The sequence below is a fragment of the Stegodyphus dumicola genome, chromosome X1, assembly GCF_044657685.1.
Source record: "Stegodyphus dumicola isolate Sdum_Otavi_A_Nest chromosome X1, ASM4465768v1".
Lineage (NCBI taxonomy): Eukaryota > Metazoa > Arthropoda > Arachnida > Araneae > Eresidae > Stegodyphus > Stegodyphus dumicola.
In genome coordinates, this window is record NC_140780.1 from 212,806,002 (window position 1) to 212,833,983 (window position 27,982).

At 32.3% G+C, this 27,982-nt stretch overlaps 1 protein-coding gene across 2 annotated transcripts in view; it reads left to right on the forward strand.

The window, feature by feature from the left end:
- Positions 1-23,223, forward strand: part of LOC118187603 (uncharacterized) — a 934,081-nt gene extending 910,858 nt beyond the window's left edge. For both annotated transcript variants that reach the window (XM_085808399.1, XM_085808398.1), the window contains exon 7: positions 16,275-23,223. In XM_085808399.1, coding sequence (XP_085664525.1) covers positions 16,350-18,380 — 2,031 coding nt within the window. In that variant the 5' untranslated portion in view covers positions 16,275-16,349 and the 3' untranslated portion in view covers positions 18,381-23,223. The remainder of the gene's footprint in view (positions 1-16,274) is intronic.
- Positions 23,224-27,982: the final 4,759 nt, after the last annotated feature.

The window sequence follows — 27,982 nt, forward strand, 5'->3', positions numbered from 1 at the left end:
ATTTGTCATTTCCATTTTAACGGCAGTTTAGATCTTCTGGTCCTAAGGCAAATCTTCACTAGCTCGAATAGTTCAAGTGGTTCGTTTAACATAAATTTTCACGAAAAATTCTGGATAAGCATGGTGAGGGAGGACTGATCGTTATTAGACGTACAGGTGATTTTGCATAAGCTACTGAGCTCTCGAGGGCGAGTATAATACAGTGACTGATTAATATTGACTGTAGTACAGTTCCTCTATTGAAACTCACAGAGTTGTAGAAAAGGAGCCATTGATTAGATAATAAGGTATTTTCTCCGTCTTTTCTGCATGCCTTCGTAGTGTAAAGTTTAGAGCGCCCGGAACGTATTCGAGAGGTCCCGGTTCGAGTCCCGGCGAGGACACTGCACATGTTTTATGTACTCTTGCTTTAAAAACCCTAATGACTCTACAGTAGCGCCCAAACTAAAAGGTGGTGGATGACGATTCTTCAACACCAGAATTTGACGACTGAATCAGTCGCCCTTTAAAAGGGGCAGTGTATATTTTTCCCTTCTTTCGGCATGCCTTTGTGGTGTAATGGTTAGCCCACTTGGCGCGTTTCGAGAAGTCTATGTTCGAGTGTCGACGAGGGTACTGCTCAATTTTCATGACTAATTTCAAAATAACCTAGTTTCTCTACAAGATAAGTATAGAATATGTTTCCTTTATAACTTATTTTAGGTTTTTAACACCACTTTCCAAGCAGTATAAACGTCTATCAATATAATTAAAGAATGTTTCGGGAAGATATCCTATGTTTCCTAAATAGTCTATTTTTAAACTTCATTACGCACTATGCAGATATTATTACAACTGCGATATTAACTTCAACAGTAGTGTTAAAAACATTTATTATAATATGACGTAGTGCAAAAGGATTAAAAAGGGATGCTAAATGCATTGATTATTATATGATGCTAAACTGCAGAAATATGAAAGCAATCAAAATGGATTATTTAACGGGGCAAATATAATAAATTTATGTGTTTATAATGATGTCGAATTTAGTAGTCCTCCTAATGAAACAGATTTATAATAGTTCATTGACGTACTGGTGCGTTTATGTTTGTCAATTTATAAAGCTTGACTTTATAAGGAATTTCTTCCGCCTTCTTAGCGTACCTTCGGGGTGTAGTGGTCTGTACGCTCTGCGAGTAATATAGAGGTCTGTGGTTCGATTCCCGGCGAAGGCGTTGCTAATCTTTCATCTCTCCTGCCTTCAAATAATCCTAATGTCTCTATAGTGGCGCCCGAACTAAAAGGGTGGTGGATAATGATCTCCACACCCAGGAGTTGGCGATTGGGTTCCCTAAAAATCCCAGGCGCCCTTTAAAAAGGGGAGTATATAAGGTATTTCTCCCGCCTTCTTAGCGTGATTTCAGGATGTAGTGGTCTGCACGCTCAGCGCATAATTGAGAGGTCCGTGGTTTGATTATCTGTGAAGGCGTTGCTCATTTTCCATCTTTCCTACTTTCAAAAAATCCTAATGTCTCTACAACTAGTTCTGTTAACATAAATTAAGTCCAAACACCTAACAGACTTTGAGCGAATTATTGCTTTGTCTGAAGAGAACTACGGAGTCTTACGAAGGTTTAATAAACCCTTTTTTAAATTAGAACTCAAATATAAATGCAGGACTCGTGCTTAAAAAGAGTCAACCACTTCTGGCCATGAAACATAAGTAAAAGATAAATTCAGATTTAAACTAATACTAGTAGCCAAAGGCTGCACAATTGATTTAACGCGAAGTTGGCTCAAAACTTCTTACCGGCATAAAAAGTTTAATTATCAGCAACTGTAATGCAAGCCGAAGAACAAAATCTTAACTGAGCTAGCTAATCTAGTTACGTGGTCTAGAGAGGCAGGAACATTCTGTGTCTCCCAATCCGAAAATCTCAGATCATATACTCTAGAACTAATTTGTATTGTGGTAGGAAAACGGAAGAGAGAAGTGAGAGTACAGATCTCTAAAATAAATGGTTATTTAAAACAATAGGACATTATAACTTTAATAAGCATTCAGGTTTTCCCTTTCAACAAATTTTCTATCTGCATGTAATATTTTAGGTCATTTTGAGTAAAAACAGCATTTTCTTTTATACTTGTATATGTAGGGAAAAAACGAAACAGCTCATTGGACCATTTCTTCATAAAATCCTTTTTCTTAAACATGGGTAAAAAAGAGCAAAGTCCGCAGCCTGAAATATGTCTTTCCTATGCACTGAATTTCCTTTCTTTCATTCAGGTATGCAAAAGGAGTTCTGAACTGACTGCATGTAGCACGCAATTCATAAGATCACAAAAAAAAAAAAAAAAAATGTTCGGGAAATGGAAGCTTCTTTACAAAAGCTCTATGATTGTGTTTAGCAGTTGCATGTAAACTAAACCAAATATGCACGAATGTGTTTGAGTTATAGGGAAGAACTCTGTTATGCAGGCTTTGAATGTAAAATTTGTCAGACCTGTACTTCTTATTTTGAACAAATAGTATTGAAATTTCATGTAATAATTACTATTTAAATTCTTTCTATTCAATTCAAATACTTTAATATTAAATTCTGTTTTCTAGAATTACTTCCTTAATTTCATTATCACATTGAACAAACTACTTACTTTGCTACAAATTCATACCAGGGTTAAACTTGAAGTTGAACTATTTTTTCCAAATATGTAAAAGTTACAGTTAGGCCTTTCTCTTTAGATTTCTTGTAGTATCAATACAAAGATGAGCATATCGATAAAAGCACTTCCAAAACCTTATAAAGAAAGAGACTTCAAGAAATTTATCCAGGTATTCGGATAATTTTAGCGAAAAAAAACTTGAAATTTTCATTTAATGACCAGCAATGATTAAAAATGAAATATTTACGTATTTCTTCTTTTCAGAAGTTACTTTCGGTTTCCTTAATGAGAAATTTAAAAGGAAATTTCGGATCGGATACTAAGTCCTTAAGGATACAACTAAAAATACATTAACTGCAAAATAGACTTTTCAACTATTATAAAGGGAAAAGAATCACATGCGAATCTTAGCATTTCATTGTTAATGTAAACAGATCTTTTAAGCATGTTTTCAGCTTTACTTAAGCTACTGTTACTCAAAAAGAAATTCAAAAGATTAACTAAATTTTCAATAAATTACGCATTTTGTTCCTGCAATTCCCATCTCTCGTCTTGAATTTGTTTCTCTCGTTTTTTTCGTTTTATTCGCAAAATAGTATTAATTTAACTTCAATAAATTTAAATGGAACTAAATGTGAGCTGTGTTATAGCTAGCTCTCTTTCTCTTACTATATAGATATTATTCATTGACCTAATGAGCATAAGCGAATATTTTTGTGCCAGAAAAGGGTGCTAAAATCTGGTTGCATTTCATGTGCTATTTTTAACACAATAAAAACTAATAAGGGCAACAGGACAGACTTTATGTACATACATACGTATACATAAAAGTGTTAATTTTTACGAAGGACTTTCAAAAAGAAACGAACTGTGAAATTTATATTCTACTATTCAAGAATGTCAAGAACTGCACAAATTTTCAATTCTTTCCTAAGCAAATAAAGTTTCTAAACCTTATTTTCCTTAACTACCAAAATTTATTTTTTCCATTTATTGAAATAATTATTTGGTTGATATTTTAAAATCTGTACTTTTGAAAATCTTTTCTATTTCTCTGCTAATGCCATAACGCTCTATCTCTAAAAACTCTTTCCAAGCCTTTTTCTTCTCTAAGGGGGGATGGAATATGTAAAGTATATAATAAGAAAATAAATCACTAATAAATTACTAACTTTATAAGGTATTTCTCCCGCCTTCCTAGCATGCCTTCGTGGTGTAGTGGGTCTGCGCGCTGGGTCGGTATTCCAGAGGTCCGTGGTTCGATTTCCGGCGAAGGCGATTGCTCATTTTTAATCTTGCCTGCTTCCAAAAAATACCTAATGTCTCTACAACTTGATCATCAAAACCCCCTTTAAACTTCTTCTTTAGATTTAATTATGTACCCTCCAAAAATCCGACTTCTGCAGTATTCCGCAATGCTAAAAATTCTTGATCAGTCCCTTCTTAGATTCTATAAAACGAATTGCATCTCTTTTGAATAGCCCGCTCTTACTACGTCGATCTTTTTTCCCCGCTTCTAGCCCCCGCTTCACTAACGGTTGTAGGAAAAAATTTCACCCGGAAAAAAGGGAAACGGAAAGAATGTCCCCAGAAAATAAGGAACGGAAAAAAAAAATGTCACCCTTCGTTTGCAATGGAAAATATAAGGCATGTTTAGAAAGATCGCCAAGCTGGGTGATAAAAGTTTTATCTTACCCTTAAAACCTCCCTCAAGAGAGCCCGCTATAACCCTGCCCGTTAAATTAGAATTTGGCAGGTTCACCCAACTCCAATCGGCGATATTATTTGGCGAGATTTTAGAGTTCCTTTTTTTACGTTCCTTATTTTCCAAGTGACATTTTTACGTTCCTTATTTTCCGGGAACATTCTTTCCGTTTCCCTTTTTTCCCGGTGACATTTTTTCCACACACCTTCACTAACATATTGTAGTCGCCTGTTAACTTCGTCCATTGCTTCAAGATGTGATACGTTGTATAGTTATTGTAAAGGGCTTATTGCATTCATAATGTTGTCTCAGCATAACACATGTGTATTTCTAAGAAATTGTTCTTCAGAAAATAAATTGATGCTGTAGAAAATATTATTTTGTGACACATTGATCTCTTCTTGCAGTAGTTAGTGTGCAGTTAGTAGTATCATTTAACTTAGTGATTCCAAATGATATGTGAAACGTGCTTAAACATGTAGATTATTTTTATGCTTCGAAATAACGCCTAGTTTTAGTTCTGACATTATAACAGTATCGTATCGTACTTTATGTGCTCACTAGGGAAACTAAAACAGTATTACTTCACATTTTTATGTATCTATATGCATACAGGCCGACACATACTACAACCAAACACATGAATATACTATAAAAGAAAAACCTTAGAAATTAAATTTCGCATATAAAAGCTCGTAAATGTTTCTTTAAAGAAATTTAGTAACTAAACAGTTAATTTTCTTTCTTTGTTTAAAAATTTAAGTGCTTTGGGATTAACTGATCAAAAGCTTTTTAGTTTCTCATTTCGCAAAATCTAAGCAGCATTGAACGTTCTCATACGGTCCTTGCTTCACACTAGAAATACAAACTTAGTTATCCCAATTAATATGTAAGGAAATAAACTTATGCACTAAGTGTCTGAATGTTCAAAACCATTTTTTCCCTGCGAGGAACCATATGTTCTAACTACAGCGCGAAATAATTATGTTCGTGTCCAATTCGAAAGACATGCTGTGCAGAAGCAATATAGTCCTCATATGGCTGTTACTCCAATAAATGACCTCCGCTCGACCGATTTGGGTTATTATTTTTCTTAGTCATGACGTTGCCCTATAACTGGCGTCCGTTTGCCTCTGTACTGCTATATTATCGCTCGCGGGCAAGTGCTAGCAAGCAAGCCATTAATCTTTGGACGACATAGCGTCCGGCACAGGATTGTGTAATATGAACTTGCAGCTGGTACCAATTTCGTCTTTCATTCCGACAGAATCATTTACAGCGGTGGTGAAACTTGAAAATGTCATTGGTCACTATAAAATGAAATAAACTCTTAAGGCAGGAGTTGTTCCAAAGAGTAGATAAAATTCTAGATAAAATTTATACGAACATGGTTTCCATTTGAAAAAATAATTTCCGACGAAAGTATCATATTATTATAAATGATATAATCAAGTTTTTGATCACTTAGTTAATTAATTTTTCTGGATTTGGTAATGTGTAAGAAATTTTATTATTTAATTATTTTCGAGATTTTTTTTCGGGGGGAGGTTATGAGTGTATTTTCGTTTATATAATACTTAATTTATTAAATAAGAATACTCTTCCATGATTAATGCAAATTGCGTTGCAAACAAATTTAGCATATCTCTCCAGCTTTAATATCACAAAACCAGATAGATTTGCTATTAAATTAATGCAACAGTTGAACAAAACAATTTCTCCCCAGACACCTCTTATATTAATATAACTCAGTCGGCAGATAAAAGCAATTTTGCGAAGTTAAGATTTTCTTAGAAAATGTAATTGTAAAATTTTAAAACTTCTATGTCTGGCATAATATCAAGAATTCAAAACCTTGTACTTTGCCTTGACAGACAATATACATTTGTTGGCATCAGTTGCTTAAAATTCTTTAGAAGATGGTAACATATGCATACAGCTCTTATTTGGTCACGGTTTGCAAGTCTTTATTGATGTGTATTTTATTTGTATATGTATTCTTGGCATGAGAAAGCTTTTCTCATCTCTTTCTACGTTAATCTGTTGCATAAATATTTGAACCACATAGATTTTGTCTCTACTTCACTTTTTATTTATCTTCATATGTATAGCAAAAAGTTTTACTTCCAGTTTTAAAATATCTATTGCTAGAGCACCTTATCTTTATTTATTTAAATAAGAAAAATCTACAAATATTCAAATTCGGACATATTTTATCGGATTCTTGAGAATTTGTTTCTGGTATTGCATTATATGTAAGTTTGCTGAGCTGCTATCCTAAAACGGATACGTTTCTTTTCTTATGTATAAATTTCTTAGAAACATTTAAGAATAATAAAATTTTACCTATTATAATTGTGTAGTGCGAAGCCAGAATTTTTATGCCAAAATATGTTTTTTCTTACTTCTAAAAGAACAGTTTTAGTAACTAGCAGCTTTCTATCCCCGTTGTGAATACGTAAAGAAAAAGTGTAAATTCAATTAGTTAAAAAAAGAGATTTCCTTTAACAACCATTCCTGCTTTATTTCTGAGTTTATTCAACATGCTGAGAAAAACACAGAGTAGTAAACATTTCACTAAGGGGTTTTCAAGCACTAAAGTTCTCAGTAAACTTGACTGGTCTCAAAAATATACCATACAATTAAATATACTTGCATTTATTTTGATCGCCCTCTTTTTTTCTTATATTCAAAGGCTTATTAAAAATTGATCTAAATTTAATAAGCCATTTTGATATGATCTAATATAACGAGAGAGAAAAAGATTAATATTTAAAAGCAATGGCATAACTTAAATTTAAGCAATTTATACTGATTACGCAATTCATTTGTGTAAATTAACTTTCTGCTGAAACATGTTATGTAAAGATGCCCTTAAGTATATTTTAATTAAATTGAAATTAGTTATGATTTCAGGAGCTAGTTAGACTTTTTCAAACCAAATATAAAGTATTAACAGCTGTTTTGTTACTCATAAAAGTAATCTATATTAATACTCCTTTTCTGAATGTGTATATTTAATATTAAGAAAACACAAAAACTTCAGACTGGTTTAGATTTTAAATGGTGGTGTGTGGTGGTGTATTTAATTATGGCAAAGCATACTAGGGCTATCTGCCTAAGAGGAGGGATGCCTTTCGTGGAGGACTTTCTAAGGGAAACTGGCTCGTATACACGTTACACATGGGGAAAACCACGAAAACACCCATGCAGCCAGCCCGTTCGCGGGATTCGAACCTCGGACCGAACTACCAGTGTTCAGCGACTTTACCGCTCGGCCGCTGGTGGGCCTAGATTTTAAATGAAACTCTCACAGTTCCGAAGACAATCAGATACACATCCCGCTTTTTCGGAAATAAACCAGTTTTTCGAAAAATGCTATGCTTCTTTTTGAAGTAAATAATTTTTTTTGTTGCTAAATCTGTACCTTATCTGCCTCAAAATCGACGCCAATCTAAAATTGCTTTCTTTACCGAATTTTAAGCTTGAACTTTGCCTTATGTCTCTTTCGATCAACCGCATATGTATATGATCATAAAATAAATCTCTGCTTAGTATTTATTTAAAGAAAAATAAATTTATCTTCACTCTACTATTCATAAAGCAGAGATATAAAGGCATCTCATTGATCACTGAGATAAAATCTCATTGGAAAGAGTAAAAATTTGATGAAAATGAAATATTTCAAAAGATATTTTCCTATAAAAAGGGAGTTTTATTGAAGAGTGTTTAGGACAAATAGCTTGTTCAAACACTGAAAGTTATCAAATAAAATTGAGTGAAAAATAATAAGAGATTCGTAATGAGATTCATATAGCATTTACGAAAAATAACAGAAAATTATTGCCAGAAAGTCGGAAAATCTGATCTCAATTAATTTCTTACAAAGGTCTTTCAGACCATTATTATTACTCTTTTAGAAGGAATTTGCAAATAAAGATTTTTCATAAGAAATTGCTTTTTAACTGATTATACTCCTCAAAAGAATGGAGTTTATGAAATGAGATTTTGAAAGCATTGTTTTACATTCCTTGTTTAGACACCTTATAAAGAAAACTTAATAATTGATGTGAATGTTTTTATCGCTACTTCTACATTCATTCTTATTATAACATTTTGCATTGTATCTGTTACTCAGCGTGATGTAGAACTGTTAGCAAGTATTGGCTCGTGTTAGCTATAAAAACTTCATGTATTTTGTTTACGTTGGAAGAAATATTCCTGGGTCGTTTTCTCATTACCTTTGAAATAAGCAAAACCATTGATTCATTTTACCGGTTTCAAGGATTGTGCCAATTTAAGTGTAAAATTATGTGCATTTTCGAAAGAATCTAATATTATTTTGTATTTTTTGTTAAAGAAGATTTTTTTATAATATCTGTAAAGTATATTCTGAAAATCGGATCCTTCTTATTAATTAGCATATGAACTAAGAATTAAGGGCTTATCAAAAGCTTGGACAAAAGCGAATGCTAATGTAATTGGATTCGAACGTTTGATAAATACCACATATTCGTCATAAATAAATCTAGCATGTAAAATATGCTCAATATAAACATATTTGTTATCGTGTACCTTATTCTAGTGAAGGTAAAATATTATGAGTTTTCTATACGTTTTTATAACATGAATGAAGACAATTATCTTGCTACTTTTTACTTAATTAATTTTTAACTTTCGAGAAGAAACGAGTTGCAGAATATATGTTTGATTTTCCTTCTAATTTAATACTATTTATCCCATGGTTCTATTTCGTCAGCGTAATTTGATTAAAAGTCGCAAATGAAGACAGCTACCATTGTCATAGATATAGAATTAAGTTATTCGCCAGTTCTAAAAAAAAGCGTCTGTTAAATATTCGATTCGTTAGATATTTCCTCTTTCTTTTTTACGCTTCCCGATAAGATGCTGAAATTTGGAAGCTGGACCCGTCATCTGGTCTGTAAGATAATATCTAAATTAACTTACTTCGGTGGCTAAAACTTTACTTAAACTGTGAAGAGATAAGTTAAAAGTTTATCAATGACAACACGTTAGAAAGATGAAAAGACCCTTTTATTCAACTCAAGCAGTTATTTACAAACGACACTCCTGGTGCTTACTCAAAATAGAAATATAAAATTAAAACTAAGCTAAATTGTCAACCGGAAGGTGGAAAGCTACGCAGAGATAATTAAAGCGAGCTGGCGCAAGCTGAAACCAGAGGAACAACGTGGCCGAACGGCAGAACACGTTCTTTCTGAAGAAACATCTACTGTACTTTGCATAACGCACGAAACTGAAATAACATTCTGAAAGGAAATGGAAATGAGGGAAGAAAGAAAGGTAAATGACTGAACAAAACTGGTTAATTTAAAACTAAAATAACGTTCCTTACGGTTTTATGAGAATGCATTACCTGCGTCGTTTTCTATATATGTAGCCCAAAACACAGTCGATTTCCCTTAGAGAAAGCTCCATAAAGGCATCAGGCAGATAGCGTTTACATGCTCAGCCGTAAAAGCTTAAATGTTTATAAGATTATGTTTTGTGCAATTTAGTTATGTGTGCAGCAACTATTTAAGAATAGGCAAATACACTTCATGTTTATCTACTGGAAAATTTTCAGCATTTTCTGCATCCCCCATAGTGCTTGTTAACGAACAAGAATGTAGGGTTGACTTAAATAATATACCTCAAACAAGAAAATGTCTTCAGGAATTGGAAAATGCACTAAAATTAAGCAAAAGAAAATTATATTACTGGAAGCAAAGTATATCCTGCTATCCAATTTCGTATTAAATTTTTAGAGAATTTGAAAGGCAAAATTATTTTACTGTTAAATAAACTGAGTAATTTTCCTATAAAAGAATTTTAAAGGTCTTATATAAAAACGAAGTTATAGATTACTGTATGTTTTAATTTAATCTTTATACAAAAATTCGTAGTCGAGAATAAAACATAACAAAATTAAAAAAAAAAAAAATTCTGGTCGTTAACTCGGGTTCAGAATCTTGAATATGGTTTCATGGTATTCTATAAGTTAAGTATATATAGACATATATTACCAAGCTTAATAAGCTTTCTTGACAAACAAGCCACGTTTATTTATTCTTTACAGAAGGGGGAAGTATTAGCTTTTTATTTAAATAATTTCGCATGTGTTTAAGTTTCGTTTCATAGAGAAAATTTCTAAGTTATAGATTATGTAGCAATTTATTTTTTTTCTCACGACCTCCTTTTGATAATAATAAGAATAATTTACATTTCTGAACGCGAGCAAATAATAAGAAATACAATTTTCCCACATTTCTGAAAGCGCAACGTATATTTAAATACTTTCTTTACATTCTGATTATTCTTTGAGCCTCACGCTCCTCTTCCATAAGTATGTTTATAAGTTTCGAGAGATTTAGGAAAGCTGGAATTGAAATTTTAAATGTACAACTGATATGCATATTACTAACTGAGCTGCATTTTATGTTTAGTTTTGATTGTAATGCACGCTTAAGGAAAAGGAAGCTGTTACATGGATGAACACTTGCTTGAAAAGAACATTTGGAAGAACAAAACTAGGAGTTCTATTTATATTGGCATAAGCAATTATTTAGTTTCACGTTCGTCGTAAATTATTTGAACTTTTATGTATATCATATGTTTCTACTTTTTAAATATCTCAGAATAATAAATTGAAAGTTAAAAATAAGGTGGAAATGTTCTCCGTAGTTGTCACTATATTATTGGTTTACAGATTGGTCTTATATTTAATGATAAAAGATATCAGACTGTTAAGCTTATTTTTAATTATAGCTTCATTGAAGTTACTTGTGTGGGGAATAAAAGACTTATTTTCTGAATTAAAAATTTTAGCAGAGAGTAAGTTATTTTGAAGTTACTCGAAAGAGTTACTTTCCAAAGTAAAATAACATTAAGAGATTGAAAGACTGGACACTTGACTTCGGAAGATGTCATTCGTTTCGCATAATTATTTCCAGAATCTATCTATTTATTTGAGTGATTCTATAATTTTTAAGGTTTTCTCCCTCCATAACGCGTACATTCGTAGTGTAATGGGAAGACGTCCGGCTAGATCGGAATGTCCACAGTTTAAGTTCTCTGCGAGAGCATTGTACAGTTTTATCATTTCCAGCTTCGAAATAAATTATCTAATGGTAGCAATTACTTGATCTTGTTTAAATTATATTTTTCAAATTCCCTCGCCATTTTTACAATATATAGTGTATTATGTATATTAAGTGACTTTAATTTTTTAAATAACTGCCTACTTACTGCATGTGATGAATAATAACTGCCCTCACAGGTAAGAAAAGAAATATTTAATTTTCGGAGAAAATAAAATTCAACATTTTGCTTTCAATACCGTTTTCCTTAACTTCCATAACACTGTTCTAAAGAAAGAATTTTATACAATTTTATTTATTTGTAACGAAATACAAGAGCATAATCCTTTGTCTTGACTCAAAAACATTAATTAATGAAACAGATCGAGGATTTCAATAAATGATTGTTTACTCAGCTACAACGTTTTACTTAACAGTTTGCATTTCATTCGCTATTGTAACGACTGTTCGAGCTTAGTTAAAAGAGCTTAAATATTTAGTGCCTTTTACAGTATAGACTGTGAAAATTACACTTATTAATGGCTTTTTTCAGACCAAGTATGTTAAACTTTCCAAAGTTAATAGATTAATAAGCAGGGGTCATTCTTAAGAATCACTGCACTAACATAAATATATTTATGAAGGAAACACTTCCACTAGCTAAAAACGTGGCATGATTTGAATGCGTCTTTATCGATCTGAGAGTAACATCATTTACATCAAACTTCATTAATTGCGAAAGTAAACATGACGTAGACTCATTATTATGAGCCGCCAGCACAATTTCAAAGTACCTCCGGTAATTAGCAACTGCACCTGCGCCTGAATATGAAGCAGCAATTGAGATTCAACGAAGCTGAAGAATGGCTGGCAGTTTACTTAATTAATTCTATTCCATAAACACGAGCAACTGTCATACTCAGTATCAAAAATACCTTTTTAGTTGAGGTCTTTGCAAATGTTAGGAATGAATTTTAGAATTATACTTATCATATAGATATTTCATTTATTTCGCATTTTATGAAATCCAAATTATCATGAAGAAATTCAGGCAAAATAATCTAGTTTGTAAAACAACCGAACGTTTTAAAAATATTGTGAATAAACAATCACTGGTATCATCAAAAAGCTTATTATTTTAATAGAACTTCATTGACGATGTATACAAATAATACTTTGGATAATTAAATTATTTACAATTATAAAATTTACAGCTCTGCAGTTTCAATAGATGATACTTTTATTTACATATATTTCATTCAAATTTAGTATGTGAAGAAATATTTATAAATAAAATACTTAAGATATTACTTCCTGATGTATTCCTTTAAAAATTCTTTTCTTTCGAAAACTATCTAAAGATTTCGTTACATTTTAAATCTCAGAATTATTATTCTCTCTAGTCTGAAAATAATTTTACAAAAATGATTTATTAAGAATTTAAAAATTAAACGAGTTTGTAACGATGTTAAAAAATAATTAAGTGTAATATTTTAACTAAACATTAATAATTACAAAGCCTTAAATCATTTTGAAATGCATCACTACTCTATTAGATATAGAAACACAAACGAATTTAAGTGGTGTCTTTACGGTGTAGCTCACAAATGTGTTTAATCAAGGAAAAGTTAGGAAAGGAAGAGGAATTTCCAATATCTTTTCATAGTTCTTGGATATTCAAATTCGTTTTATGACACAAACTGGTGGACGTTTTTTCAGTTCTACATAAAATGTTATTCCCAGTTCTAATTATGTTCCATAGCAATCTGATACGACATAGAGTTATTATGGCAGAAAGTGTCTTTCACATATTCCTAAAAATAAAAATTTTGAAACTTGAAGGCGGCCACAAGTTTTCCGAGATCAGTCGATCGCGTACGTGAGGCAGTCTTGTTAGAACCAACGATAACATTCGTTTGGTCCAAAAAAATTCATTGCTGACATCTGCGGTATTGCACCACTTGTATTAAAGAAAAAGTTAAAGCACCACTTGTATTAAAGAAAATCTAGCTCTGCGGATTCGCCTCTAGGTATGGTGCTACATAATTCAACTTACTCTCAGCGAAGAGGAATCTCACTCTTTGAATTTTCAGCAGCTCAAATGAAAGTATTCTGATTGTTGACCCGTTATTCAAGTAAAACCACTCCTTGAGAGTGAAAAATATTAAGTTCGCACTTGAATCGTTTGCATGATGATCAATAAACGATGATATATCTGAAATCACGTTATTTATGCGGTCTCTGAGGCGTTCATAGTCTCACCGCGAACTGTAGGATATATCAACGCATATCATGAACAGCAATATATGCCTCGAAAACATATATATATGCATATATATATATATATATATATATATATATACACCACACACACACATATCAAACTTGGTATAAATACTGCTAGCGATTAATTACGTCATTAATTCTTCTGCTTAATTCTTTCCCTAGCTTCCGTCTTTGCTAGCGTATCTTCAATGCTCTAATAAAATTATGTTGCCCCATTAACCTGTATAAATTGTATATAAGAAATTATCGTAATTGTTATGTTTAAACAGTATATTGTCTACGAAGAATTATTCTAGTGTGTTTGGAAATCTGGAAATAAAGAGCATAATTGGCTGAACTTAATTTGGTATCATTTCTTCCTCTCATTCTTTCTTTAATATATATATATATATATATATTATGAAGCAGTAGCATTAAAAACTTCCCTTAAAAGGTCTGCTTAGTAGAGCAGCTAATACGGTTTTCCTGTGGTGAATCTCGTTTTGCAAAATCAGCTAATTAAATCCAAAATTAAAGAGTGCCTAAAAGTTTAGAATAAATAATTTTAAACCTCAATTTCAGAGACTTTTCAATCACTTATTAGTAGATTAACATTATTATAATTGAAAATTAAATCACATTAATGATGCATAAAATGCGTTGCACGTATCTTTCACTATAATATTTATTCAGATTGCCTCTCAAAAGCACCCTAACCAGTTACGTAATGTTTACATCTTTTGTAATATATTGTATATCTAATACTGTAATCCATTACATGTTCAACCCGGCAACCATTAACATTGCTTGATCTGGGGATTTTTTTGTCTTGATATGGGATGAATAGGCTATGAGTTTAATTATTTTATTTTTATTTTACAATATTACCAACAGTTGTTGCAATATTCAGCACATAATTGGATTAAGTATTGAAATGCTGTTTTAAAATACATTATATTATACCAAATTCTTGCAAAAAATTATACTCTGCATAATATAAAATTCTAAGTATGCTTAAATAGGTTTTGATAAGTGTTTTAATTGTGCGTACTCGAAATATGACTTATACTTACATAGGTATAGAATACAGTATATATTACGTATATTAAATATAATTTAAAATGAAATTAAAAGCAAATGCAAATATCATATGCATATTCCGTAAAGTAGAGCTAAAACGAAAAATGTAATAGTTACGGAACAATGTGAACAACCACCGAAAAAATTTTTAAAATAAAATTTAAAAATATGTATACGTCTATTCATATTAATAGGAATAAAATGCAACTTTGTCAGCTGTCATGATAATTTTTTTAAAAATGTGCAAGTTCTCCAAGTTTCTTCGCTGACCTTTTAAAACTAAAGAAATTCCGTTTTTTCTTTAAATGCAGAATGTCTAAGCTTTGAAGCAATCTTTTAACTTGCGTGAGTCTACATCGATTGGAAGAGCTGCTTTTGCGCACTGGTGGCTTTACGCTTATTGCTTTACGTGATTTCTTTTCCTTCCCGTTAACGAGCTACCGTTTGCCCAAAACGTAGTAAACATAGCAAATGGCAATTGTTCCAACTGAAGAAAGTGGACCGCATGCATTTTGTCAGCTTTATCGGAAAACGAGAAAGCACCGAAACGTGAGAAAGGGATTTGTGTAGAAATTTAACAGCGGGAGAGATTGTTCAAAAACTGTTATCAACTTGGACTGCAAATATTCTTGACAAGTTAAAACACCCTTATTTTATAATAAATTTAAATTACAAAACAATTTCAAATGCAATTTTAAATTAAGGCTTATATTTTCATCATTTTTCAACTTATTTGTGCCTACATTACTCTGCTAGACAGCATATTGTGACTTTTATAAATTTTTAATTTATTTCATTAAATGGTTAATTGTATAGTTAAATTGGTTACTTACAAACAGAAGCTCATTTAATTTAATATATCTTTTTTTGCCGGTCATCGTAGCTATTTTTATCAAGCATGTATTGATAATTTTTGACAAAATGTAATATGCTTAATTTTCTTACTGAAGTTATATACAGACTGAAGAAATCAAGCAAAGATGTATCACAATTTTATTAGTATTGACAAAAAATAGTACTAAAAATTTAATTATGGTGGAGAAGTAATATAATGTTTGAATATAGATTGAGATGTTGACCTATATTTTGTTAGTTTCAGATTTAAATCTAGATCAGGTACCTATGCTGATCGCTGTATTTTAAAAAAAAATAGTGTAAGGTAGAATATGTCTTGCGGCCGAAAATTTATTACAATATTATTCAATATTTGTCATAAATGGTTTTATAAACCTTTTCATTTGAATTTGCATTTTTTTAAATTTCAAAAAGTAGTGACTCTCAACTTTAAACCATTTTTCTTGGTTTTAAAATGTACGTAGGGTAATCAAAATGCAGAATGTTAGTGAAAGTTTCCATTTACTTTCACTGCACCAACAAATTTATTTTATTCTTATTGCTATTCTTACAGTTTATCTGAATGTTAAACGGAACAATATTTTAATCCGTTTTCATACTTACACTTTTCTTTTTTTCTTTCACAGGCCCAAACAATGATTGCAGTTGGTACTAAAGTGGACAACTCTGAGAGATCATCAAACTAGTATATTTCTTTTATAATGGAAAAAATTCAGTATACTGTGTTTTTTCTGTTGAGCATTCTGACACAGTATAGCTTCTCGCTCTCCTGTCATCCTAAATGCCAGTGCATATGGAGGAAAGGCAAACAGACAGCAGAATGCTCCTTAGCAGGATTTGAAAGGATTCCTCCTGGGCTTGAACCTACCATTCAAGTTCTGGATTTGACTAGAAATAATTTTACTCTTTTGCCTCCGAATGCTTTCCTCAATGCTGGATTGGTTAATTTGCAGAAAGTATATCTTGCCCGATGTGGAATAGAGCACATTGATGATTTCGCTTTAAACCGAATTTCAAATCTGGTTGAGCTCGATCTCAGCGATAACCTCATCTCTTACATTCCTACAGCAGCATTCCGTCATCTACCATTATTGAGACACTTGATTTTAAGCGGAAATCCTTTAGTCATAGTCCCTTCACAAGCTTTCGTGGAACTTAAAACCCTTATCATTTTAGAAATCAGTAACTGCAAAATTGACACTATTGCTGCCAGAGCTTTTGAAGGATTAGAGAAACTGGAAGTTTTGAAGCTTGATAGTAATGAACTACAAACTCTACATGCAAAAACTATGATGCCGTTTAAGTTTCTTCATGGCATAACTCTCGATGGTAATCCTTGGACGTGTGACTGCGAACTTCGAGGTCTTCGGCAGTGGTTACATGATAATAATGTTCCTTACATTCCACCAACTTGCTATCGACCGGTGAGACTTCGTGATAAAATATGGACAGAAGTCAACATCGAGGATTATGCTTGTGCTCCCACATTTTTGAATACATCTAGTGCCATGAACGTGTTCGAAGGTTCAAACGTAACCTTAGAGTGTAAGGTTTCTGGTGATCCTATTCCGTCTATTCAGTGGTTGTGGAGAGAAAGAGTTATTGCAAATTTATCTGAAGGAATTTCATCTATGCAGACGTTTATCATGTCCGAATACACAGAAAAAGAAAAGTACTCCAAGCTAAAAATATCATCCGTTCAAGAGCCAAATGCTGGAGTATATACTTGCGTGGCTTCCAACACAGCGGGAAAGGTTTCAAAGAATTTCACATTAATGGTTTCAAGAATTCCTGTAACAGGTGTGAAAATTATTGAAGAAGAAAAAACTCAGGAAGTGAAAGAAGAAGAAGAAGATAGAAACAGTTCTATGGCTGGAATGGCTATTGGTATGGTCACTGGTGCAGTGATTGTTCTTGTAGTTCTTTCGATGGTTCTTTGGTTATGCCACAGGAGACGACAGCGCAATGCTCAACGTAAGCGAATTGAAGCTAATCACAAAATTTGTAACTCCGTAAACCCAACGTCTCCTAAAGTTCCCCAGGATGATTCTGATATGAAAATTCTTGGTGTTAATGCTATGGATAAAACGCCTCGAATGGGGGGATACGAAGGTCTTCCCACAAATGAACTGCCAGTAGAATATGATCCTAGAATGGTTGACTCCACTATACCTGGACATGTGTGGATGGTTCCAGATCACATGTCTTCAGCTGACATGGAATGGGATGGCCATAATCCTTCTCAAGATATGATACTGACCCAACAAGTCCTCGTCGAGAAACGAAGCACTGCCCCTATCCCGTTGCCAGTCCCTCAAGAGGATATTCATGTCCGTTTACATCATGAGCTTTCGGATACATTAAGAAAGAAAGGCGGAGATCGTAAAGCAGGCAATGAAAGAGAACGAGGAGATGGCAGCTCTGAAATGGAATCAATTGACCCCGAAGGAATCAAACTAAACTTTGAGTCACCGATCATACGAGAAGAAGAAAGGAATAGCCGTGTTTCAACATTCCTTCCCGAAAAGTGTTCTGAAGAGAAGGGTCCTGATTTGATAGATCATGCTCGTGCAGTACCTGGAGATATTGATGATTGGAAAAATGGTCAAGCGCAACCATGGATGTATGAACAAGGCGCAGCATATTACAGATCTGCAGTCGCTCAGGCAAAGAGCATTACTGCAGCTTCTCGTCTGAGCAGCGATGGCGAGTCCACAGCGACAGAAGTGTAACCTCGTTACTCTACCTCATGTCATATGGACATTTGCCACCGAACGGAAATTGTCGCCGTGGTAATAATCGATTTACAGTGAACTCAGCTCAGACAACAATATGTATAACTCCTGAAGAATTCTATGTGAAATATTGTGCTTCAAAATTTTTACTGATGTGGTGCTCTGACATAACGTTAATGCTCCTCTCAGTTACAGTTGGAAATATTGTATATTTTTTGCGAATGTACCTCATGGTACTATTTGATTTGTACACTAAAACGATGAACTAAAGATGTTGTTGCGTATGCATGTAAACGTTATATATTATACATATACCATATATATATAAATATATATATATATATATATACATATACACATACACAGAAGTGTACCGTCTATACGACCTAGTGGTGTTGCTCAAATGTGAAGCGGACATTTTCTAATGTGATAAATGAAGATTCCACGTCGTACAAAAGTTTTATCAAGTATATACAAAGTTGTCGAAGTTTGTTTAACAAGGCACACAAAGATTGTTGCCGAACGTGTGTATGTTTTTAATGCCGAGTTCCCTTCCTATATTGTGTGCATCGATGGATTTGTGTCTTGAAAAATTGTTACTCACAGTGAGAGCCGTTAATTGGTGCTACGTTTAACGCACCTCGGAAATATCAAGCGGGTATAGGAAGGGTTTTTTTATGCCAGCTGTGGTTCACGTGTGAGAGAAAGATGCAAAATTTTCATTCAGAAAATATTTAAATGAAATATTTTTGACATTGTTGTAGTAAAAGCGGAAGTAATTAGAAGAGTGTAATGCGCATATCCCAGTGATGCCACCTGAAGGCCAGTATCTCTAGAATGTTTATTCAGACGCACAGAGAGCAGATGCAGATTAAAGGTCTTGAAATAGGTTCGAATTGCATATTTGTCGGGATATTATGGCGTATTGCCAAATCAAAGTATCATAGATGTGAGCGTAGAAATGAAAGGCATATTTTCGTAAGTGGAAATTTAACGAATTCTAAGAATACATTATATATAAATGTATTTTAAACTCTTCCACAGCAGGTGCACCACAGCTGAATAAAATAATTTTGTACTATTGTCCTTCGATGACTAAAAATAATAATTTACACTACTAAAATATCCAGAAAAGGTTCTTGATATTTAATTATCTACCGTCTATGTCTGGTCCTAAGAATGTGTTAAGAGGATTAGGCTTTAGTCAATGTTTTCCCCCTCCATGGATCTGGTAATATTGTTTCCTCTGTGCCTTAGTGCGATCCTTACGTAGTTGCATTCTTCTTTACTCAAAGTTTATTTACGAGCTCACAATCCGATTGATTTCCCAGTCGCAGTCTGGACTAAGTATGATAATGTATGACGTGCTAGCGTGTGCACACAAACCAGAATACATATTTTTAAGTATGAGTAAGACATATATATTACAGCATGATTAGACATGAAAACAAATTTTAGCTGAAATCTACACACACATTTTACTTTGCGTATTTATATTCCTACCTTACAGAAGTAAAATGGTTGCAATTACGTTACAGAGAAGGAACACTGAATAATATGTACGAGTTCACATATTTTTTTTCAAATAACATTTTATGTACTACCGGTGTCATAAATATGTTACACTGAGTGTTACAAATAAAATTTCACAGACATATCCATTTTCACAGATATAATTTTCAACAGATTTATTATATGCATTTAAAAATATAATCAGGTTTAAAAAAAATTACCAGAAATATTTTCCTTCAGCCCTAGCTCTCTGAAGCCACTTTTTTCATTCTTTCATTAACATCTAAACACATAAAAAGAATAAATATCAAAGTTAATGTTCATACATATTAAAACAGATACTTTTAAAGTAAATAATAAATAATTAGCATTAAAAAAGACTCTAAAATACCGTACCTTAATAAACAAACATGGATAACTGCTAAAATAAACACTAGCATTTATTTTCAAATCTAGTCTCCATTATTTACATTAATTAATATAATCATGTTTATTATATTTAATAACATGACGGATTAAGTTTCCCTTCCGTTAGTCAAAATAATCATGCGGGATCTTTCGAAATAACAAGAAAACTGTCAAAATGCAGAAGATGCGGGAACATCCATCAACAAATGAGACAGAGAAAGAGGATTTTATTTCTAAACAATCATTTGGAATTTAATAAGTTCTTATCTATTATTATTTTATTTCTTTAAATTTAAATTTTGATAACACTTCATCACTTGTTTAAATCCGGGAATGTTCTCTATAAATATGATATATGTTCTCTCTATATATGAAAGATAGTCTAAATAATTTAGGGAGGTGTTTTTTTAAAGAAATATATTATAGTAACGGAAATCATTGTTAAAGAAACTTGCAGCATAATCTACCTTGCAAAGAAATGTCTTAAACTAAATAAATATGAAATCTTAAACTGTATGAAAAATATGTTAAATGCATTGAAATTGTTTACTTCACTCAATTCTTACATTCCATCCACGTAGAACAAACACTGGTATAATTTATTTTCCTATAGCCAAAATTACGCGAAGAAAAGGAATGTTTTTAAGAAATTAGGAAATTAGGAACTTCATATATTAAATTTATTTGAAATGTAATATATGAAGTGCTATTAAAGTTTTAAATCTGATATTTTTGGAACAAATGGCTAAAACTAAGGACATGAAAAACAGATAAAAAGAGCATTAATTCATTGAATAATGATTAATCGCTATGGACAAGCTTATTGTATTATACTACTTTGTATTTCTAATTTAAAAAATTTTTACTTCTGAACTGAAAGTACAGTAAAAGATGGATTTTATGTCAGCGTATAAATTACATTCATTTTAAATAGTTTAACTTTCTAAATTTAAATTAAATTTGCTTGATTTTAATCTTAAAACTTTTCCTAAATCGATACTCCTCCGTCCCCTCCCCAAATAGTAACACAAGAATTTGTTAAAGCTGTCTCTAATACTTTTTTCAAAACACTAGTAATTTAAGATACGTAATTTAAAATCTTATAATTACCCAATAAAGCGTAATTTTTAAGTAACATTTTGACATGTAACCAATTATTTCAGAAAGTTTATTGGGTGCAAATTATTTAGAGATTTAGAGTAACTGAAAGCCCTCAAATGTGGTTAAATAAAATTTCAAATCACAAGTACGAAATGACATTAAGATTCCTCTAGTTACATTTAAAAGAGTAAAAATTAAGATATATATATATAATATTTCAAAGATATATAAATTAAATATATTGCACACAATTTCTGCTTCAAATATAATATGCACACCTCGAATGATACTAATTTATAATCGGTCTAATGAGTTGTTATTAATTATCCACATTATTTTTCTTTAAAGGAGTTATTTATAAACCATGATCTAATAAAAAGTAAATTTTGTTGTATATAGTCAAGTTATGTAAAATTTATTAAGTTACCGTATTAAGGTTAAAAAATCAACATATTTTTAAAATGTTAAAAAACTCGTGTTAAAATATTTCAAGAAGTTATTGAATTTAAATTGTAAATCTGCACCAATGCCAAAGAAAAAGGGGCCGAGGAAGGATGCATTAGATATCATCGTTTATGAGGCAATGAATGATAGTTTTCTTTGTTAAAATGCAACTTTTACTTTCAAGCTGAGTTTAAAAATATGATATTAATGACTTTACAGAAAGAGGTTTCATAGTTATGCATTCAGACAGTCTGCTTTTATTTCTCCTGCTATTTTTAATAATGCTCGCATGCTGCGCCATAAATAGCTATCAAACGTTCCTTAAATACGAGAAGAAAAGAACTCACCTAATTGCTTCCGCTTAAACTTTAAATGTAGACAAAATTTGTCAATTGTTATATAAAACAGAATTAATGCTCTGCTTCTAGAAGTATAATTAAAAATGTTAATTCTTGAGATATTTAACTGCATGAAATTAATGTACATCATATCAAGTCTATGGAATGTTATACCTGACTATTATTACCTCTGGTTCAGAAAAAACAGATGCAACTGAATATTGATGACGAGTTCTGCATGTAACTGTACCTGTAACTACTTTTTTTATATTATTAAGTTATGTACCTATTTTAATAACAGTAACTGTACCTAATTTCTTTAATGGTAAATTTTTGTAATTACTGCTGGCTTTTCTAATACATTACTAGCATTAAAGATATTTTCTTCTTTTTATAAAGAATATAATTTCAACAAAGTAAGTTTATGGTATTTTAAGTCTTTGGTTTAAATGGATATTGTTTAATAACAGGTGAAATCAGTATTATTAACAATAATCGCCCTCTCTTGAATTTCAGGAAGCGGTTCAGCTGATGTTGTATTCTGTCAACAAAACCTTAAAGTACTTGATAAAAATTAGAATGTTTTGGGCTCAAGGTGTATTTACTAATGTATAGAAGTCATATTTACATCTTTATAAAATACTGCCGAAATTTTGAATCCGGAACTTTTAATTATTTTGTAAAATAAAATTAAAATAGTTAAACAATTTAAAAAAAACTGAATGAGTATCAAAAGGAAAGAGAAAGATTTACGAGTAGTGAACTCAACCCATATTTTGATACTAATATTGCGAATGACCGCTTTGCATGCACTTGTTAACGTCACACTCTCTGCGTACCTACATTTTATTGAAATCCCTCAATGTGTGAGCTCATTTGTAAACCTTTGAGTATCTGCTAGTCTGTAAACCAAATAATAAAGAAAACCTGTGTCTTTGATACATTTTCCGTGCGCGATTCTGTTCCATATTCTGTCCCCTGCTTATGTAACTTGTTTGAAAGAAAATGTAAGTAAAAGATCGTCTGTTTGTAAAGTGCATCAGCCTCTTTATTTCTTTGGATCACTGTTTCCTCTTACATGGTTTTTACATCTCTTACTATTTTAAAGATTCACCTACAATTTTTCAGCATACAAAAATTAAGTATATACTTTTAAAAAATACATCAACACGTGCATTATGTAACTCTTCGCATTTCGATTGTGAACTAAAAAGTGTGTATCTTACATAAAGCAAGTATAAAAATATTTTCTATTGTAATATTTAAAGTTTTTATTAGTTAAAGTTGTATAAGAAATTTATACGTATTAAAACCATAATCACTAACTTACGAATACGTTTTTCCTCATCTATCTGATTATGTCTGTACAATATTTAAAAGGGAAAAAATTATTTAATATTATACACATTTAATATACACATTTTAAATTTATGATTAGTGAAAATAGTTTCTTGATTCATATGTACTCACAGTTTTGCAATGATTTGATTAAGATTTGATTTGATTAAGAGAAAATCTAAAACTTTGATACAGAAATATATGTTATTCTTGGCAGAGATAAATAAAACAGTTTTGCACTGTAATATTTTATTCATATTCAATTAATAACAAAGGCTTAGTTCTAAAACATGGAAATATTTCTAATTAAATTAAATCAATTAAAATCTAACTATTTTCTTCTCTAAATAAATTCATCGAAATAAAATGGGGATGAAATTGATACTTTTATATCTTTCCTTTTTAGGTAATCAACACCTTTACAGCAATTTTTAACATTTAAACTCTTCGTTTTTTGAAAGAAGCTACGAACTCTAGACTGAATAAGGGGAAACACATAAAAAGCAAAAACCAAACTCTCGATTGATACAGTGTAAGGATTATGTTAATTTCTTTAACAGTTAAGTTTTCAGTTAAAGTTCCTTTCCTGTCTTCCTGAATTTCAACTTAAACTTCTGGCTAGAACCTAGTTTTAGAATCGCGTTTGAATGCAAATTGAGGAGACGTATTTAACCGTGAAGTTCTACTGACTTCGTTAGAGAGAGCCAGAGCTTCTGGCTAGCACGCGTTCGCTTTTTTAGACTACTCTCTCTTAAGCTATGATTAAGCTCGGCCGTACTTAGGCCTTTGATAGTTTCGACGTTATTCAGCATTAAGAGGCCAACTCGGTTAGAATTTTGATAGCTTCAGTTATACCTTTTTAGTTAAGATTAGTTAATTTCTTAGTGAGTTCAAGCTCGAGGGACGGCTTTATTGTAAAACTCCAAGATGGAGTTCTGTTAAACTTTAATTTGGAATAATAAAGGGTCTTCAACCCTTCTCAAGCTTTATTAACTGTCTCAGGAACTCAAGCGAGTAGTTGCTTACCAGTTTTTAAGATTCTTCAACTTTAACTGTAACTTAAAAATACACACTACAGAATCTTAGAACACATAGCATATTTACGCTCATTTTATAATAGAAATCTGAACAACTTCTCAATTTGTCATTATTTAATTCATACTTTGAAGAAAATAAAGACGCTAGAAACCTATGCAACGAATATCATAGGTTTTCTTTCAAATTTAGGAAACAAAAGTTAGTAGGCTTGAGACAGTTTTCTAATGTAAAATAATAAGGCCTTCAATTTTTTTTCAACTTCAAAATAAAAGACTTTGTTCCAGTAATATTATGGCGAGAAATGTAAATCCTTCCTAACATAAATTGTATATTATGTTTTTATTTTTTGCTAATGGTGATCTTGAGTCATTTCAGATAAAAAATGAGTGTAGCAGTTTCCTTACTGATATTCATATAAAATAATAATAAAACAGGCGATATAGAATAACATCCTTCAAAAACAGGAATATTTTAACCATGTTCAAATAATTCATTTCATTGAAGTATACTCCTGGTGATTAAAATTGATACATCATAAAGAAAAAGCGTAGCAAACCTGAAATTTACATGAAAGTTTGAACACACTGGGACTGCGGATTATTGTACATTACATTGCAACTCGTATTGTTCGACATTGGTATGATTATTCGAAATAAAATTTTCGAAGAGGGCCGCACAAAGAGAAGTCCGATATCTCAAAGACACCGCACTCACTGATTCTCGAGACGATACGTATCTTGCCAGGATCTCTCACAGCGATAGTAAAATCGCTTAAGGTATCTTGGGAAGAAACCGAGTGAGTTGCACAGCATCAGATGTATACTCGTACGATGAATGCGATGCTGTCTGCACTGGATTATCAGTGAGGTTACTATTGGTTAGAAATTCCTTGACACTAAACACAAGAATGGAAGCCTAAATGAGAGCCTACAATAGTGTATTCAACGACGAACGTGGAAGCTGCATTGTCGCAAAGTCGTCTTTTCTGATGAATCTCACTTTTGCTATTTTATGTGGAACCACCGTGAGGAACGAAAACTGGAAGACTCCCTTTCTCATCGGCATATCAGCCCGCCACCTCGATTGATGGCATGGGATGCAATAAGGTATATATTCCGTCTGCGTCTAGTCTGCATATCTAGTACTTTGAACAACCTCTATTACATTATTTAAGTTTTCATACCAGTGACTCTACCATAAATTCAAGGATTTCTTCGCCGAGCAGAAGATTGAGAGACTGCATAGTGCACACCACATAGAATTTAAGCTTTTCTGAATATATAATACGGCAGACACTTGGCTTCGCAAGTGAGTTCTCCATATCACTCATCAACCGAAAACATCTGGTCAATAAATGCATAGAGACTGGCTCAAGAACAACCGCCAGCCTATCCGGCAAATGAAGCCTAACGTAGTACCCTACGCAATACTTATAACTTGCACCCAAGGTCCGTTCGACTCTGACATGCTGTATAGCAGCTGATATTGTTATTAGAGACAGATGCTAGGGTAAAAATCTCTGCCATGTTCTGTAACTCAAAATTATCTATAATTTCAATTGTTTCATAATTTTGTTTTAATGAATTTGTAAAATAAATATGAATATGTTAATTTTCTTGCCTCACATTACAGCAATTGTAATGACCAAAAGTGCAGCTCAAAATTTTAAAACAGCTGTAGAAAAATATCTCTAATGCTCATTGAGTTATTACTAAACTACGATTTATTTACATGAATTAAAATCCCTTTATTACGGGGGCCCCAAATAAGTGGGCCGCCGTTGCCTCATATGGAAGAATTACATTCACGTCACAAATTACATTCACGTCTTCACTGGGATTCGAACCCGGCATGTTCGGTACGCAATTCAGTGTCTTTAACCACTTTCGAGGCGCTACACGCTTGCATTGGTCATCGTCTGTGTTCTCTGCTCGCTCATCGAGATGGCGCGCTGTGATTACGTAGTGCAGTTACAGTAACCATTTCCCACATAATTCGGCCATCCTACATCGTAATTCTACTCTGCTCTTGTAATCGGAAGGCAGATGACTGCCTTCCGATTACAAGAGCAAACAGTGAAAAATGCACTAAAATGAAAATACTAATAATATTAACAAAAGAAAAATAATAAAATATTACACATAAACGAAAACATGAATACTTTGAATGAATCAGAATCTTCTAAAAACAGTAACCGGAAAAATAAGAAAAATCATCTTTAAAGAAAAGAACTGATAGGGTTAACGATCAAAGGTATGCATCATTTCATATGTGAAAATGTGCACTAAACACTAAAATGCAGGCAATATGTTCTGATGAAACAGTCTAGGGTTTCATAAATTTGGCACAAGTGCTTGTTTTCCTACGTACGTCCAAGAAACCACATTTTTTAACATCATAAGTGTCATTTGGCTTAATTTTCACGATCGTGTATGGTCCAAGAACCTTAAGTTTAAGACCAGGTCAATATTGTATACGCTTGAATGCCACTACATCATGAAGTTGGAACTTGCATGCAGGTTTACGTCGTAAGTTTTACGATATTTAGGACCTACTTTCAACATTTTTTATTCAGCTTTCTGTCGAAGATCTCGAGCGCCAACGAAATCTAACTGGATCTATGCATTTCGCAGCTCTTTAATTTTATCGCGAGTATTAGATTTCGTTTTACTTCCAAACATGAGTTAGAATGAAGTTATATTGATCACTATTTTTGGCACTCCGTTGGTATATTGAATTAATCACTGGCTGAACTTCACCAACATGTGGATACCATTTTGCTGGATTCTAAATTGTAAATTTGGAGACAACAGAAATTACGACAGAATTCATTCTTTCGATGTGTGCATTAGGGCAAGGCAGTCCGGTAGTTATTTTAATGCACTGGATATTATTTGTGAAACAATAATCTTGAAAATCTTCAAAAGTAAATGGTGAACCTTTATCGAAAATTATACGTGAAGGATTTTCAAAGACAGTTTTTTATTCCCATCTGCAAGTTTAAGAACCCTATATATTACGGCGTATAACGCTCATTTATAATGTAAAACTATATTTGTTTTAATTTTTAGCTATATTCTCCATATAACGTGCACCCTTTTCTTTTACGAAAAAGCCTGAAAGATACGTGTGCGCTGCTCTTATCTTTTGAAGTCGTTCATTCTAAGGTTCTTCCCAGGCTTTTGAACAATGGTATACTGAATTGGCAAGCGATAAAGGCACCAAAAGATATGTAGGGGAAATGCTTAAGGGAGTGAATAATTTTTCAAAGAAGATGGGTTATATTCAATGCATGTGTGCAGAAGCATGTTATGCTAGGGTTTCGAGAAAAGGGGGAAGTAATTTTTGGTAAGAACGCATTACCGACTCGAATGAAGCCGCGAAATGAGCAGTCAGATATTTCTCTCTTTTTAGTGATTT